Source organism: Notolepis coatsorum (assembly GCF_963971535.1).
Source record: "Notolepis coatsorum genome assembly, chromosome: 5".
Classification (NCBI taxonomy): Eukaryota; Metazoa; Chordata; class Actinopteri; order Aulopiformes; family Paralepididae; genus Notolepis; species Notolepis coatsorum.
Genome location: NC_140169.1, coordinates 155,794,894 through 155,810,497, shown reverse-complemented (window position 1 = coordinate 155,810,497; position 15,604 = coordinate 155,794,894). Strand labels below are relative to the sequence as shown.

Below are 15,604 nucleotides of genomic sequence, written 5' to 3'. Positions count from 1 at the left end.
TCTCGGGTTATCAAACCAACAAGCGTCAGTTTCTAAAGAATTACCACCCCGGTTTCGCCTCTCAATGACCAGACAATTCACCACTGACGCTGAAAATGATTGACAGTTTGTGTAGCCAATGTAATTCTGAAAAGAATGACATCTTTACTTGAGTTGGCTTTCTGAGACCGAGAAGCGGTAAAAACGCAAGAGAATTAGCGTGTGCCTGTCTCTCCGGAGCGCAAATTGTGCTAATCTGTTGTTGCGCTGATCTGTTGTCGATCTGTTGTTGTGTGAGAAGGGGGTGAGAAGGGGTGTGGGTGGTGTATGTGACAAGAGATTAGTGGAGGAGGGGGAGCGGGGACTGAGGTAGCGTTGACTCCTCTCAGGGCCTGTGTCCATAGCAGACGTTTTTTTCAAGGCGTTTTTTTTCAAAAAGCAAAAAAATAAAGCTCAGAGTGTTTTCCTGGGTCTCTCGACTGCTGCGGCTCCGCCACTTCCTCGATGTTGATTGGTCGGTCGAAAAAAGTTACCTTGATGCGTGCTCCTTTCCAAAAGTTGAACTAGTTTCAACTTTATGCGCTGGGAGCGCTCCGCCCAAAAACGCTACCGCCGAGAGCGCTGAAACGCGAGGCGTGGTGCTCGGAAAAGGAGCGCGCCTGTCGCGCCTGTAGCATAGAAATTAATGACAGAAAGGAGCTGACAACTCATAAAACGTCCGCTATGGACACAAGCCCTCACTCCTTTTTGGAAAAACGCCTAAACATACCATTACATAGAGTAATGTGTAAAACACAAGTTATTTGTGATATTGTTATCGACTTTGGAAATGTTCTGGGTAGGGAGACGTGTCCACAGACAACGTTTTTTTCAAGGCGGACCGCTTTGAAAATCTAAAATATGCATAAAGCTCAGAGCGTTTCCAGAGCGTCTCGCGACTCCCGCGGCTCCGCCCACCTGCTCGATGTTTATCGGTCGGTCGAAAAAAGTTACCTTGATGAGCGGCGCTCCTCTCCAAAAGTTGAACTATTTTCAACTTTATGCGCTGGGAGCGCTCCGCCCCAAAAACGCTAGCCGCCGAGAGCGCTAAAACGCGAGGCGCGGCGCTGGGAAAAGGAGCGTGCCTGTCACGTCTTTAGCATAGAAATGAATGACAGAAAGGAGCTGGCAACTCGTAAAAAAGCTGGCTGTGGACACGTCGCCTAAGACTTCAAGCCCCAGCAGTGTTTTCAGCTAATAACTATAGAGTAGATGGATCTGCAGCAGGCATCTGTTTGCAAAATAATTCAGACGCAAGTGAAAGAAAGAAATTCTGAAGAAAAGTGTTTCCTTTCAGATGAGGCCAGACTGCATCTGCTACAAACGGTTCCAGAATAGCGTCCAATTTACTTTCAGTATTGACAGGCGTTTTATGCCAAATCTGCAGGACTGTAAAGAGGTTAAAATGATCGATTCCAATGAGGGACTCATGAAATATATAAATGTAACAGCACTATTGTACATGCTACAGAGCTATATGGGTATAGACTATAGTATGAGGTAGGTAGTTATGATTATTATGATTATGGTAGTTGTAGAAATCCACAATTTAATCTTTGTTCAGAATTATAGGCTTTTTGGAAAATAAACCTCCTATATTGGAAACTATGGATAGCCTAGATTTGACAGCTTTCCATAACGGGGATTATTACTGGTAAAATATAACAAAAAAATTTAAAACAAAAAAAGTCCACAAGGCCCAACAATATGACAATACCTTTGATGATTGTGTGACGTGATTATAAATTATACAACACCATTTGATAGAGCTTTGGCAGCATCTCAACAGTTGACTGATCTCTGTAGGATAATACTCTATAATCTGCATCCAGCAAGTCCTGCATTCTCACAATGCTGTTGAATATTCCATCAGAGGTAAAGGATGCATGCATAGTTAATAACCACAGCAGCTAAAATAGAACCATGTATGCATAGTTTAATAGTAGAGCAGCCCAGACGTATACGGGTATGATGACATCATCGATGACATCACAGGGGTTTAACCCTTTCACTACCACACTACAGAAGGTTAACCTTTCACTACCACACTACAGACGGTTAACCCTTTCACTACCACACTACAGAAGGTTAACCCTTTCACTACCACACTACAGAAGGTTAACCGTTCACTACCACACTACAGAAGTTTAACCCTTTCACTGCCACACTACAGATGGTTAACCTTTCACTACCACACTACAGAAGGTTAACCCTTTCACTACCACACTACATAAGGTTAACCCTTTCACTACCACACTACAGAAGGTTAACCTTTCACTACCACACTACAGAAGGTAAACCTTTCACTACCACACTACAGAAGGTTAACCCTTTCTCTACCACACTACAGAAGGTTAACGATAGGTTATGACTATAACCAAGTTCTGTTAGTTAGGGGCGATGCTTGGCATCACTACTGCACTATCTCGCGTACGTGCACGCGTACTGAATAAACCACAAATGTACCTCTAATACCAGTATTAGTCTGACCACACCCCTCATCAGCTTACCTTCATAAGCAGGTGTGTGGTCACCTGCTCTCCTCCTTCCCAAGCTTTCACCACAAGGTGAGGACAAGGGCTGCAGCGGCCGTCTGATGCCAAGCATCGCCCCTAACTAACAGAACTTGGTTATAGTCATAACCTATCGTTCTGTATCGTTAGTGGCTTAGCTTGGCATCACTACTGCACAAGGGAGGCCAAGCGGAGCCACTTGGCTGACAAATACACCCCGCTGACAGCCCCCCAAAACCATCAGAACAGGGAGGGCCGAGCCCCCCCGACCCCCCCTAATGGAGGGTATCCCCCCTATTAGAGGCTTCACGGGAAGGCGACGGACCCGACCGTGCGAAGAGGCACTCAAGCAACTTAACGCACAGGGTGAGCAGACCGTGGCTTGACCCCACGACTACACACACGCACAACCCGCATGCCACCCGGGAACGAACGGAGGAACAACCTCGTTACTGCCCCCAGAATCACGGGGCCAAGGGCAAACCCAACCCCGTGGCAAGGCCGTAGCAGCGGAGCGTGAAGGAAGACCCAGACCCACCAAAAGGACTGGACTCCCTGGAATGGGGGCCCGGAGAAGTCCATGATGCCAGCATCAAGACCCCACCAGGTGGGCACGCAGTGCCCCGCCCCCCACATCGCCAGCGTATTCGGACAAAGGCCCCTCAGTTACTGCACCTGGTATTCCCAGGCGGAATCCCATCCAAGTACTAACCAGGCCAGAACCTGCTTAGCTTCCGAGATCGGACGAGATCGGGCGTGTTCAGGTCGGTATGGCCGTAAGCCGAGCGGGCCCCGTCCCCCCAATAGTACACCGCCTGGCACACTGACCCTGCAGAACAGGCAGTCAGCATGGCCGTAAGCACACAAAAAAGGTTAACCAACGGAAGCAGGCAGCGCACCGGGGAAAAACCAGGCAACAGGCTGTTAACCCTAGCCTGGAGACTGCGGACGAGACAGGCGCCAGAGGGGACAGCTGAACACAGCCGCCCCGGCGGAAGGAGCGTAAGCTGGCGGTGTTGCATGACCAAGCCTCCATTTAACAACCCCCACCCAGAGGGGTCGAGGCAGAGAAGGCTGACACGATTGGCAGACGTCATGAACGTGCAGGGGCACCCTCAAACGGTGAACCCGGGAGTTGACACTGCTCCAACACACCAGGGAATCAACCACCTCGGTGTTACCCAATGCGGTGGTTGTTCCTATAACCCCTCAAGAAAAAACTCCAAAACACACCTGCGGGTATACACCGGCTATACCGCAGTACAAGTGTTTCAGTTTCCAAAAAGGGTTAACCCAGGCCTACGGGTCGCAAACATCACTTCGGACCGGGCCTGGCGGTACGGGAAGCACAGGGTCACCAGAGGAGGTCAAAAAACCACCCCCACAGGCCCCTCTTCGCCATGCGTGAGAGAGGAGCGAAAAACAATGGAGAACCAGCCCCTAAGCACACCGTACCTGGTATTCCCCGGCGGTCTCCCAACCAAGTACTAACCAGGACCAACCTGTGTAGCGGCCGAGATCCGACGAGATCGAGCGCGTACAGAATGGCATGGCTGTAAGCCATGACGACAGTGCTGAGTAAAAACATACCCAACCAGGGTCTCCATAGCGCTTAACCCTGTGACACCCAGACCGACCTGGCACTTTTCCCCCTGAAAAAAGCCCAAGTCCCTCAGGGTACCAGAACAGCAGATCTGCATCCCCGGCGGACAACGGGTTCAACTGATCTGGACCAGCGTGACCAGAACCAGTCCCGTGCCCTAACCACGCCGACATGCCTACTCCAGGAGAAGGGCAGATATGCGTGTTGATCTTAACATGAAAAGAAGACGCCACCCAGACGTTCGGACGAACCGCGCCTGGTGGCCCACCCCAAGGGCGTGAGACCCCACTACATATGTTCAGATCCATCCCGTCATCATCCCCCAGACATGAACGAGAATCCGTCGACAACCCACCCAGGTCATGGGATGTGGTCGTCGGAAGAGGAAAAACCCCCATCTCAGTTGCTTTATAAAAACGCTGTTTCAACCACAAGCAACCAAGGCGTGCCAGTCAATCGCCTGTTTACAGCGAGCTAGCACTATACGTGCGTCGGGACACACCCCCATCAATGAACAGGCTACTTAGACCTGTCATTGAATCCTCAAGGCGCCCAGGGGAACGACAAGAGGGGTGTGACACTCCCTAACTCCAACACTTCTGGAATAGAAAGAAGGAAGCATCAACAGCATGTATCCCAGTCTACACAGCCGGGGTAAAAAATTGGCACATTTTTACATCCCACCACCCTCCCATAGGAAAGAGACGGGGATCCCCAGAGAGACTTCCCACGCGAGCTGTACAGATTGAAAAGAATATATTGCACCTTGAGCCATGTAAAAAACTGGTTTTAGGGCCTCCGGGGAAGAGGCACTGAACCCATACACACTCAATAAACGAATTGAATCGAATATACATACAATAGAAAAGGACCCTTCTAGAGGGTCCACTCACTTTGACAATCTGAGGAGGAAGGCTCTGTACTCTGATGGAGGCTTCCTCACATGGAAGAAGGAGTCCGAACTCACAGAAGGCCTGAATAGGCGCTTGGTGAGGAGGAGCCCTGACCACCCCCCCTGAAAACAGATCCATCACATGGACCTGAACAGCACACGGAAGTCCTACCAACAGAGACGCGCACGGTGACGTACTCTATGGCGGGGGAATTCCTGCGGTGCACACGCCCAATATACCAGGCCGTGGGACCAGGAACTCCCTCCCCCCCCCCCCCCCCCCCCCCCCGTAACGTGCCGAACCGCCACGTGACGGGAACCTTGAAGGACAGGGGGTGTACCCCTGACCGACAGAACAATGGGGAGAGGAAAGGTTACCAGTTCACCCCTTTACGACCCCACACCCATGATACGACGTAACGACAAAAAGAGAATATGACACAGTCATAGTCAGCTCTATGAAGCGTTTCACAGCTCCACACAGCGCATGAGCTAACCTGCTATCTGATTTTTACTAAGGAAAAACACAGAATAGAGAGGGCTCTAAGAACCCCGGTCCAACATACACATGTGCTTCTGTGGCCAGTACAACCCAGTTGTAGGTCACATGACACACACAACCCATCATCACCTACAAAAAATGGCAAAAACACTCAACAGAGGAACGCCGTTTTTTTCACAATGAGAGAATACATCATTCTTGATTAGTATCGACCACAGGCCTTGCTAAGCACACATGACAGCAACCAAACCAACTTCCCTTTAGGAAATAAGTTTCTCCAGCAGATTTAGCACAACCTCAGCAATCAAGCTAAGAGTTACATCGTATCCCTACCACACAAAAGACACAATTAATGCACAACATGTCTGATAGGAGGTGATAAAGTCCCCAGGGAACCGGGGGGGAAAAACACAATCCTCCTATTTTACCCTCAATACGGCCAGTTAAAACAGGAAAACCTGTTAATGTGTGAACACACTGTTCATTGTCATTACAGTCTGAGAAAGAACATTCTTTTACTCACTTGTCACCAAGCATAGCTTCATAGGTTAGTTGCCTTAGTAGTGAGTACACGGTACACATAAACACCATGATGTTTCTCACACAACAACCAGATCAATACATCACGATCTGCACGGAGAAGCTAACTGCCAGTGACAAAAACAGCCCACACATAACCCGCAACGTATCCTAAATGTATTTGCAACAACACACGTTTTGGGAAAAAACACCGTTATTCACAATACATCTAGCAAAGTAAAACCAGAAGACGTGTTATGAGGTCTGGTCAACCCCGTACCTACCCGGAACGCAGATCAGCGAAGTGCAGTCACAAGACACCGTAGAACACAGCCGTCCTGTGTTGTTCGATCCGGGCAGCGTCGCCGCTCCAACCAGTCGCTACAGTCCTTTTTGTTGACGCAATCCCCGTCCAGGCCCAGGGCAGGGTCGACGAAACATCCCCTGTCAAGGATGACGTCGCGGTCAAGAGTGTAAAACATGTTAAAATCAAAGCACGTTCAACAGAATAGCATCAAGCCAACGGCGATCAGAAGCGAGCTCCCGGCGGCGCGCGAGAAGCTAAGCTACCCCGCGCCAGCCATCTAACCGTAAGCTATGAACATGTAAACAATGACATAACACTCACCCAGACAGGCCGCCGTTCTGAACCTCTCCTCACTTTTTAAGAGAAAAGAGAAAACAAGACGTCAACACCGCTTCACAACGGTGACATTACCACGTCCGACGGAAATCAGCACAGTACCAACTGGCCTGTGTAGCTGACTTTAAACATGAATCTGCCGCTATCGCACATTACATGCACATATCCCCTCGTGAAGGAATACTCTCATTTGGATATGAAAGATGGGGCCTTAACACGGTGACAGAGAGAATCCACTCGTCCAGAACACACAGGGATCACCAGTGTCAATGGTCGCGGCCCACTATAGTTAAAACTATAATGGTCTTCAGACCAAGGTCTTCTGTCGCCTAGGTGGCTAAACAAAGGACCCTAGCCTGGGGCCGGTTTCCATAAACTTTGTCAAGTAGCCCCCATAGCACTAACAGACAAGTGGAGCCCGCCAGCAAACACTACTCACCCAACCTGGAACGCACCGCTTCTCACAACAGCGGCATGTCCGACAGTTCAGCTGTGGCCTGACAGGTTTCACCCCAACAAACACAGCAAGGAACTGCAGTTGAGAAGCATGCAGCGGCGTGCTCCCAATACGAAAACCGGTGGAGGGTTTTTAGAATGATCATCATCTTCTAGACACTCCAGTACGAAGACAATATCGCCGTATTTTCTCGAAAAATAGTGAGAGAGAAAATAAAGATATGATGTCAACGTATCCTTGTTTCCCAAGCTGTTCCTAATCCAATTTCTTCCATCATGGTGTCAAGTGTGGGGATCTACCGAGGCACCTCTTCCTTGTGGTGAAAGCGAGAAGGAGGAGAGCAGGTGACCACACACCTGCTTATGAAGGTAAGCTGATGAGGGGTGTGGTCAGACTAATACTGGTATTAGAGGTACATTTGTGGTTTATTCAGTACGCGTGCACGTACGCGAGATAGTGCAGTAGTGATGCCAAGCTAAGCCACTAACGATACAGAACCGTTCACTACCACACTACAGAAGGTTAACCCTTTCACTGCCACACTACAGAAGGTTAACCTTTCACTACCACACTACAGAAGGTTAACCCTTTCACTACCACACTACATAAGGTTAACCCTTTCACTACCACACTACAGAAGGTTAACCTTTCACTACCACACTACAGAAGGTAAACCTTTCACTACCACACTACAGATGGTTAACCCTTTCACTACCACACTACAGACAGTTAACCCTTTCACTACCACACTACAGAAGGTAAACCTTTCACTACCACACTACAGATGGTTAAACCTTTCACTACCACACTACAGACGGTTAACCTTTCACTACCACACTACAAAAGGTTAACCTTTTCACTACCACACTACATAATGTTAACCTTTCACTACCACACTACAGAAGGTTAACCTTTTCACTACCACACTACATAAGGTTAACCTTTCACTACCACACTACAGAAGGTTAACATTTCACTACCACACTACAGAGGGTTAACCCTTTCACTACCACACTACAGATGGTTAACCCTTTCACTACCACACTACAGAAGGTTAACCTTTCACTACCACACTACAGATGGTTAACCATTTCACTACCACACTACAGACGGTTAACCTTTCACTACCACACTACAGAAGGTTAACCTTTTCACTACCACACTACAGAAGGTTAACCTTTCACTACCACACTACAGAATGTTAACCTTTCACTACCACACTACAGAAGGTTAACCTTTCACTACCACACTAGAGAAGGTTAACCTTTCACTACCACACTACAGATGGTTAACCCTTTCACTACCACACTACAGAAGGTTAACCTTTTCACTACCACACTACAGAAGGTTAACCTTTCACTACCACACTACAGAAGGTTAACCTTTCACTATCACACTACAGACGGTTAACCTTTCACTACCACACTCATCATCATCATCATCATCTTCATTTTACATCCCTATTTTCCCACTACAGTGAGGTTTGACAGGCGATGACTCCACGCCACTGGAGTCATCATTTTTGGTTTGTAGCTAGTTTTATATCTCGGATGCCCTTCCTTACAGGTAACCCCATCGTCGGTGAGGACCTACCCTTTGCGTATTCCTACACACACAAGGCAGTGCGGTTTTCTTTCAGGGTTTTCTTCCTTAGCCTTTGTGTATCCCTAATTCCCTACGCACACACACACAAGGCAGTGCGGCACCCTGTATCGCTATAGGGAGGCTAGAGAGGGTACTAACACTTGCCCAAGGTGGACCCTCAGACTAGTGGTAGTGAAAGGTTAACCTTCTGTAGTGTGGTTGTGAAAGGTTAACTTTTTGTATTGTCACAGTGAAAGGGTTAACCCTTTGGTAGTGAAATGGTTAAGTGGTTATAGTCTAATCCACCAATTAGAGCGGACAGCTCTCACCCCCTAAATCCGGAGTATCAATTATTTCCTTCCGGCCAACGTTTGGAGACCCCTGCAGCTAAAAACAATAGATACAAATTCTCATTAATACCTACCTCCATGTGTGCCATCAATGGAGGAGGCAGGAGAGGGCGGCTTCGAGGTGGGTGGGTGGGTGGCGGGGGGGGGGGCTGGTTGTGGTTGCTTGTTTGACTGTTGTTATGATCTGATCCTGCGACCGTCCATGTACTGTACATGTCTGTCTGTGTTCCTCTTGTTATGTATGATGCTGTGTTTTTTTGGAGCTCCTATTTATCTGCTGTAACATGAATTTGCCAGTTTGGGACATAAACTAATAAACTTGACCTTTGACCTTGATCACAGCGCTTGGCTCGAGGCGAGTGGGCCAATCACAGCGCTTGCGGTGCCGCATTGCCCTACACACAGTTACATGAGGAGAGGCGCACACAGGCCCCCCTGGTGGCCTGCACCGGGACTGGCGACCCCTCCGACGGCATTTTCACCTTCAAGTTAACCCTTTCACTACCACACTACCAAAGGGTTAACCCTTTCACTACCACCTTTCACTACCACACTACCACCTTTCACTACCACACTACCAAAGGGTTAACCCTTTCACTACCACACTACCAAAGGGTTAACCCTTTCACTACCACACTAACAAAGGGTTAACCCTTTCACTGCCACACTAACAAAGGGTTAATGTTCTCTGGTCTCTGGTCTTTGGGAGGGAGTTGGAATTGTATATTTAAAGGTGCTACCCTCACATAGACATTTACATTTAGTCATTTAGCTGACGCTTTTATCCAAAGCGACTTACAAGTTCTGTACGACAAGCCATCAGAAAGGGCACAACTCTATCAGCTGAGCAACAATGTTCATCAAAGTGTTGAGTGCTACAGTGTAGGTTAGTTTATTAGGACAAGTGCATGACAGTACGGTTAGTTAGGGTTAGATTATTATTATTATTATTTTTTTAATTCAGATAATGGTTGAAGTGCGTCTTTAGTCGACGGCGAAAGATTGGACATGATTCGGCTGTCCTAACTGGGGTGGGTAGTTCATTCCACCATTGTGGGGCAAGGACTGAGAATAGGCGACTTCTCTTTGATGACCCTCCCGGAGCTTGGATAGGAGTAGGTCTGAGGCGGCCAGAAGATGCAGAGCGTAGGGGTCTTGAGGGTGTGTAGTTAGACCAATGACCGGAGGTAGGCGGGAGCGGTTCCCTTTGCCGCACGGTATGCTAGGTCGAGGGCCTTGAAGCGGATTCGTGCAGCAATGGGGAGCCAGTGCAGGTCCCTAAGAAGTGGATTGACATGGGCAGACTTCGGTAGGTTTGAGATCAGGCGGGCCGCTGCGTTCTGAATGAGTTGAAGAGGCTTAGTGGCAGTGGCCGGGAGGCCAGCGAGCAGTGCGTTGCAGTAGTCGAGGCGGGAGATGACTGTTGATTGGACGAGGAGTTGGGTGGCTTCTTTTGTCAGGAAGGGGCGGATCCTTCTGACGTTGCTCAGGAGGAATCGGCAGGTTCTGGTCGTCGCTGCGATGTGAGCAGAGAAGTTCAACTGGTCGTCGAGAACAACACCAAAGTTCTTGGCGGTCGGGGACGCAGTCACAGCTGCATTCTCGACTGTGATTGAAAGGTCGGTTAGGGGGGATGATTTGGCCGGCAGGTGGAGCAATTCTGTTTTGCTTAGGTTCAGTTTGAGGTGGTTGGTCGTCATCCAGGCGGAGATGTCGGACAGACAGGCCGAGATCCGCTCAGAGACGTGGATATCTGAGGGAGGGAAGGAGAGGAAGAGTTGAGTATCGTCGGCATAACAATGGTAGGAGAAGCCATGAGACGTGATAATGTTACCCAGTGATTTAGTGTAGAGGGAGAAGAGAAGGGGTCCTAAAACCGAGCCCTGGGGGACACCCGTCCGCAGGGGGCGGGTGGCCGACAGGGTCCCTCTCCATGACACTTGGTAGGAGCGGTCATTGAGGTATGATGACAGCCATGTCAGCGCAGAGCCAGCCACTCCCATTCCTGCGAGGGCCGCAAGGAGGATCTGGTGGTTGACTGTGTCGAAGGCTGCAGATAGATCTGAATCAGGACAGAGGAGAGGCCTTTCGCTTTTGCTAAGTGAAGTGCCTCTGTGACCGCAATGAGGGCTGTCTCTGTGGAGTGACCAGTCTTGAAGCCTGACTGATTACGGTCTAGGAGGTCATTCTGTAAGAGATAAGCAGTAAGTTGGTTGGATACAGCACGTTCAAGTGTTTTAGAAAGGAAGGAGAGAAGAGAGACAGGACGGTAGTTGCCTATGACGGTAGGGTTCAGGGTTGGTTTTTTTATGAGCGGCGTGACTCTGGCTTGTTTTAGGGAGGTGGGGACCACCCCCGAGTTGAGTGAGGAGTTGATGGTTGCCGTTAGGAATGGGAGGATGTCTGGTGCTATGGTCTGGAGGAGTGGGGAGGGTAGCTGGTCCAGCTGGCAAGTAGTCGGACGGTTCGACGTTACCAGTGTCAGGGTCTCTGCTTCTGTAATGGGAGAGAAAGATGACAGAGTGAAGGATGAGGTTCTCGATTCAGCATTTGGAATGGGTGGGGGTTGGGAGAAGGAGCTGCGGATGTTCTCCACTTTTTCCTCAAAGAAGATCGCAAAGTCTTCGGCAGAGAAAGATGAGGGAGGGGGGGGGTGGGGGGGGAGTGAGGAGGGAGGACATGGTAGCATGCAGTTTGCGAAGATTCTTGGCAGAGGCCTCGATCCTATGGTGGAAGAAAGAAGCTTTGGCATTAGTGATGGTTTTGGAGAATGTTAAGAAGAGGTTGTGATATGTGTCAATGTCAGCAGTGAGGCGTGACTTTCTATACTTCCTTTCAGCTGCTCTCAGGACCTGTCTTTGTTCTCTCACTGGATCTGTCAGCCATGGACTGGGTGGGGAACGGCGGGCAGGTTTCTCAACGAGGGGACAGAGCTTGTTGAAGGAGGTTGCAAGGGCTGAAAGGAGGGTGGAGGTTGCCATCTCTGTGGAGAGAGCAGAGAAGGTGTCACTCAAAGGTAGAGCGGATAGTATGTCAGAGGAGAGGGTTGAGGGGGATAGGGAGGGCAGGTTGCGTCTGAGTGAGACTGTTTGAGTTGGGGTGAAGACCTTTCGGTTAAGCATGAGAGTTAGTGAGAAGGATATGAAGGAATGGTCAGATACATGTAGGGGAGTTACCGTGGTGTTAATGATGCTGGAGTTACGGGAAAATATCAGATCCAAGGAGTTGCCTGCTTTGTGGGTGGGAGGCATGGCAGTGGGAGTCAGGTCAAATGATTGTAGACTCTTCAGATCACATGTATTACACACAGAATACTACCTTCACATAGACTCTTCAGATCACATGTATTACACACAGAATACTACCTTCACATAGACTCTTCAGATCACACGTATTACACACAGAATACTACCTTCACATCAGATCCCCCAAGTGGAAACTGAAAAGATTAAATAACTAACTTGTGCCACATTCAATGAGCCTACTTAACAAGTAGGATAGAAATGTGGTCGCTGTGCAATACGAAATAACTTTGGACTTATGGGACTGTGCCACCTCAAATGAATAACGTTGGTTGAGAGGGAAGGAAGGGGTAGAGCCTCATTCACGAAGCGATATAAGAACAGATGTCCTCTTATTTTGTTCTTAACTAGCATTTTTTCTTATTTTGTTCTTACCTGGGATTCAGCAATGTTTTCTTATATTTGCTTTTCTCTTAGGCAAGACCACATTTTAAGAGTGGTCGAGAGCACACACACACACACACACACACACACACACACACAGTGAGCGCAGTCGTTCAGTATTGATATTACTAAATGAGATGTCATGCTAATATGTCACGTTCTACAGTAGGACTTACTACTATACTACCTAATAGAATAGACTTTTAATTGTCATTGCACACAAGTATACAACGAAATTTCAGGGGAGCTCCCACAGACCGTAGTACAATATACATACATGTAACACATAACACTGTACATATAACAGAATATTTTAAATAATAAGGTGCATGATGAGCGGTAACATAGTGATTATCAAGTCCGGGTAAAGTGCATGGTGCACGTGAGGGGACAGTCAATGAGAGTTTAACAGTCTGACTGCTTGGGGGGAAAAAGCTGTTGATAAGTCTTGAACTCTTGGCATGTATGGACCGGTATCTCCTCCCTGAGGGAAGGAGCTGAAAGAGGTGATGTGCTGCTGGGTGAGGCTGGTCCTTGATGATACACTTGGAGCGGTGGAGGCAGCGGGAGGTGAAGACGGAGGTGATGTTTGGTAGAGGAGTCCCGACGATCCTGCCTGCCGCCTTCACCACCCTCTGTAGAGCCTCTTGCTCTGCCTTTGTGCAGCTGGAGAACCACACAGACACACCGTAGGTCAGCACACTCACAGCCTGCTTCAGCTTCCTTAGGTAGTATAGGCGTTGTTGAGCTTTTCCGATCACTGAGGCGGTGTTGGTGCTCCAGGACAGGGTCTCACTCACACTGAGACCCAGGAACTTGAACTCAGTGACCCTCTCCACTACCTCGTTGTTGATGAGCAGAGGGGAGTGGTCAGGCCTTGATCTTCTAAAATCCACTATGATCTCTCTTGTTTTCTTTATGTTGAGCGCCAGGTTGTTGCTGTCACACCAGGCTGTAAGGTCTTCCACCTCCCTCCTGTAGGCAGACTCATTGTTGTTTGTTATGAGACCCACAACTGTGGTATCGTCTGCGAACTTGATGATGTAATTGGAGGGGTAGGAGGGGGAACAGTCATGTGTGAGCAGGGTGTACAGTAATGGGCTGAGTACGCAACCCTGCGGGGCGCCGGTGCTGAGAGACAGGGTGGACGAGGTGTAGTTGCCCAGCCTGACGGCTTGTGTGCGGTTTGTGAGGAAGTCCAGCACCCAGTTACACAGTGTATTACACAGACCCAGGGTTTGGAGTTTACTGATGAGTTTACGGGGGAGTATAGTGTTGAAGGCAGAGCTATAGTCGACAAAGAGCATTCTTAATAAAACAAGTCATTAGAATAATAGAAGCCTATACTTTGCTGGAACGATTAATTTTGCACGTATAGTGTGTGTGTGTGTGTGTGTGTGTGTGTGTGTGTGTGTGTGTGTGTGTGTGTGTGTGTGTGTGTGTGTGTGTGTGTGTGTGTGTGTGTGTGTGTGTGTGTGTGTGTGTGTGCCTCACTTAGCCTTTTCTTATCGTATCGTATCTTCTCTCATCTCATCCCTCTTGGTTTTCAGGCTGACCAGTTCTCAGGCTTCCACATCCGCTCGGTGCTCTGCGTGCCCATCTGGAACAGCAACCACCAAATCATAGGTGAGCTCGCAAACACAACACAAGTGAGGCTCCATCAGGTGCGGGGGCGCCTGACAAACATAGACGAACGAGCGATCAATTAAGAGTCCACACACTTCTACTACCGGTCTCCCAAGAGCTATTTATTTTCACCACAAATCATTATGCAGATTGCACCTTCCGTACAAGAATTGCAGCCCAAAGTGCTTTACAGCAGTCAAATAGACATAATTATGAGCATAACATAGACAGGATAAAAGCAATCTGGGAATAAGAAAAAGGGTAAAAGCAATGCAGACAGTAACAATATAATCATCAGAAATAGCATACGTCTCTCCTCTTGGTTCTAGTTAGTAGCCTAGCTGCGAGTGTGGAGTAGCTCACACTGCACTGATGTGGTCTCTTGGTTCTAGTTAGTAGCCTAGCTGCGAGTGTGGAGGCGCTCACACTGCACTGATGTGGTCTCTTGGTTCTAGTTAGTAGCCTAGCTGCGAGTGCGGAGTAGCTAACACTGCACTGATGTGGTCTCTCCTCTTGGTTCTAGTTAGTAGCCTAGCTGCAAAGTAGCTAACACTGATGTGGTCTCTCCTCTTGGTTCTAGTTAGTAGCCTAGCTGCAGAGTAGCTAACAATGCACTGATGTGGTCTCTCCTCTTGGTTCTAGTTAATAGCCTAGCTGCAGAGTAGCTAACACTGCACTGATGTGGTCTCTCCTCTTGGTTCTAGTTAATAGCCTAGCTACACGGTAGCTAACACTGCACTGATGTAGTCTCTCCTATTGGTTCTAGTTAATAGCCTAGCTGCAGAGTAGCTAACACTGGACTGATGTGGTCTCTCCTCTTGGTTCTAGTTAATAGCCTAGCTGCAGAGTAGCTAACACTGGACTGATGTGGTCTCTCCTCTTGGTTCTAGTTAATAGCCTAGCTGCAGAGTAGCTAACACTGCACTGATGTTGTCTCTCCTCTTGGTTCTAGTTAATAGCCTAGCTGCAGAGTAGCTAACACTGGACTGATGTGGTCTCTCCTCTTGGTTCTAGTTAATAGCCTAGCTGCAGAGTAGCTAACACTGCACTGATGTGGTCTCTCCTCTTGGTTCTAGTTAATAGCCTAGCTGCAGAGTAGCTAACACTGAACTGATGTGGTCTCTCCTCTTGGTTCTAGTGAATAGCCTAGCTAACACTGATGTGGTCTCTCCTCTTGGTTCTAGTTAATAGCCTAGCTGCAGAGTAGCTAA

The 15,604-nt window shown here is 48.6% G+C and overlaps 1 protein-coding gene across 1 annotated transcript in view; it reads left to right on the top strand.

Moving 5' to 3' along the window:
- Positions 1-15,604, top strand: part of pde11a (phosphodiesterase 11a) — a gene marked incomplete at both ends in the record, with an annotated part of 580,355 nt that overhangs the window by 342,185 nt on the left and 222,566 nt on the right. The window contains one exon of the mRNA XM_084314342.1: positions 14,318-14,393. Within this exon, the coding sequence (XP_084170468.1) occupies positions 14,318-14,393 (76 nt within the window). The remainder of the gene's footprint in view (positions 1-14,317; positions 14,394-15,604) is intronic.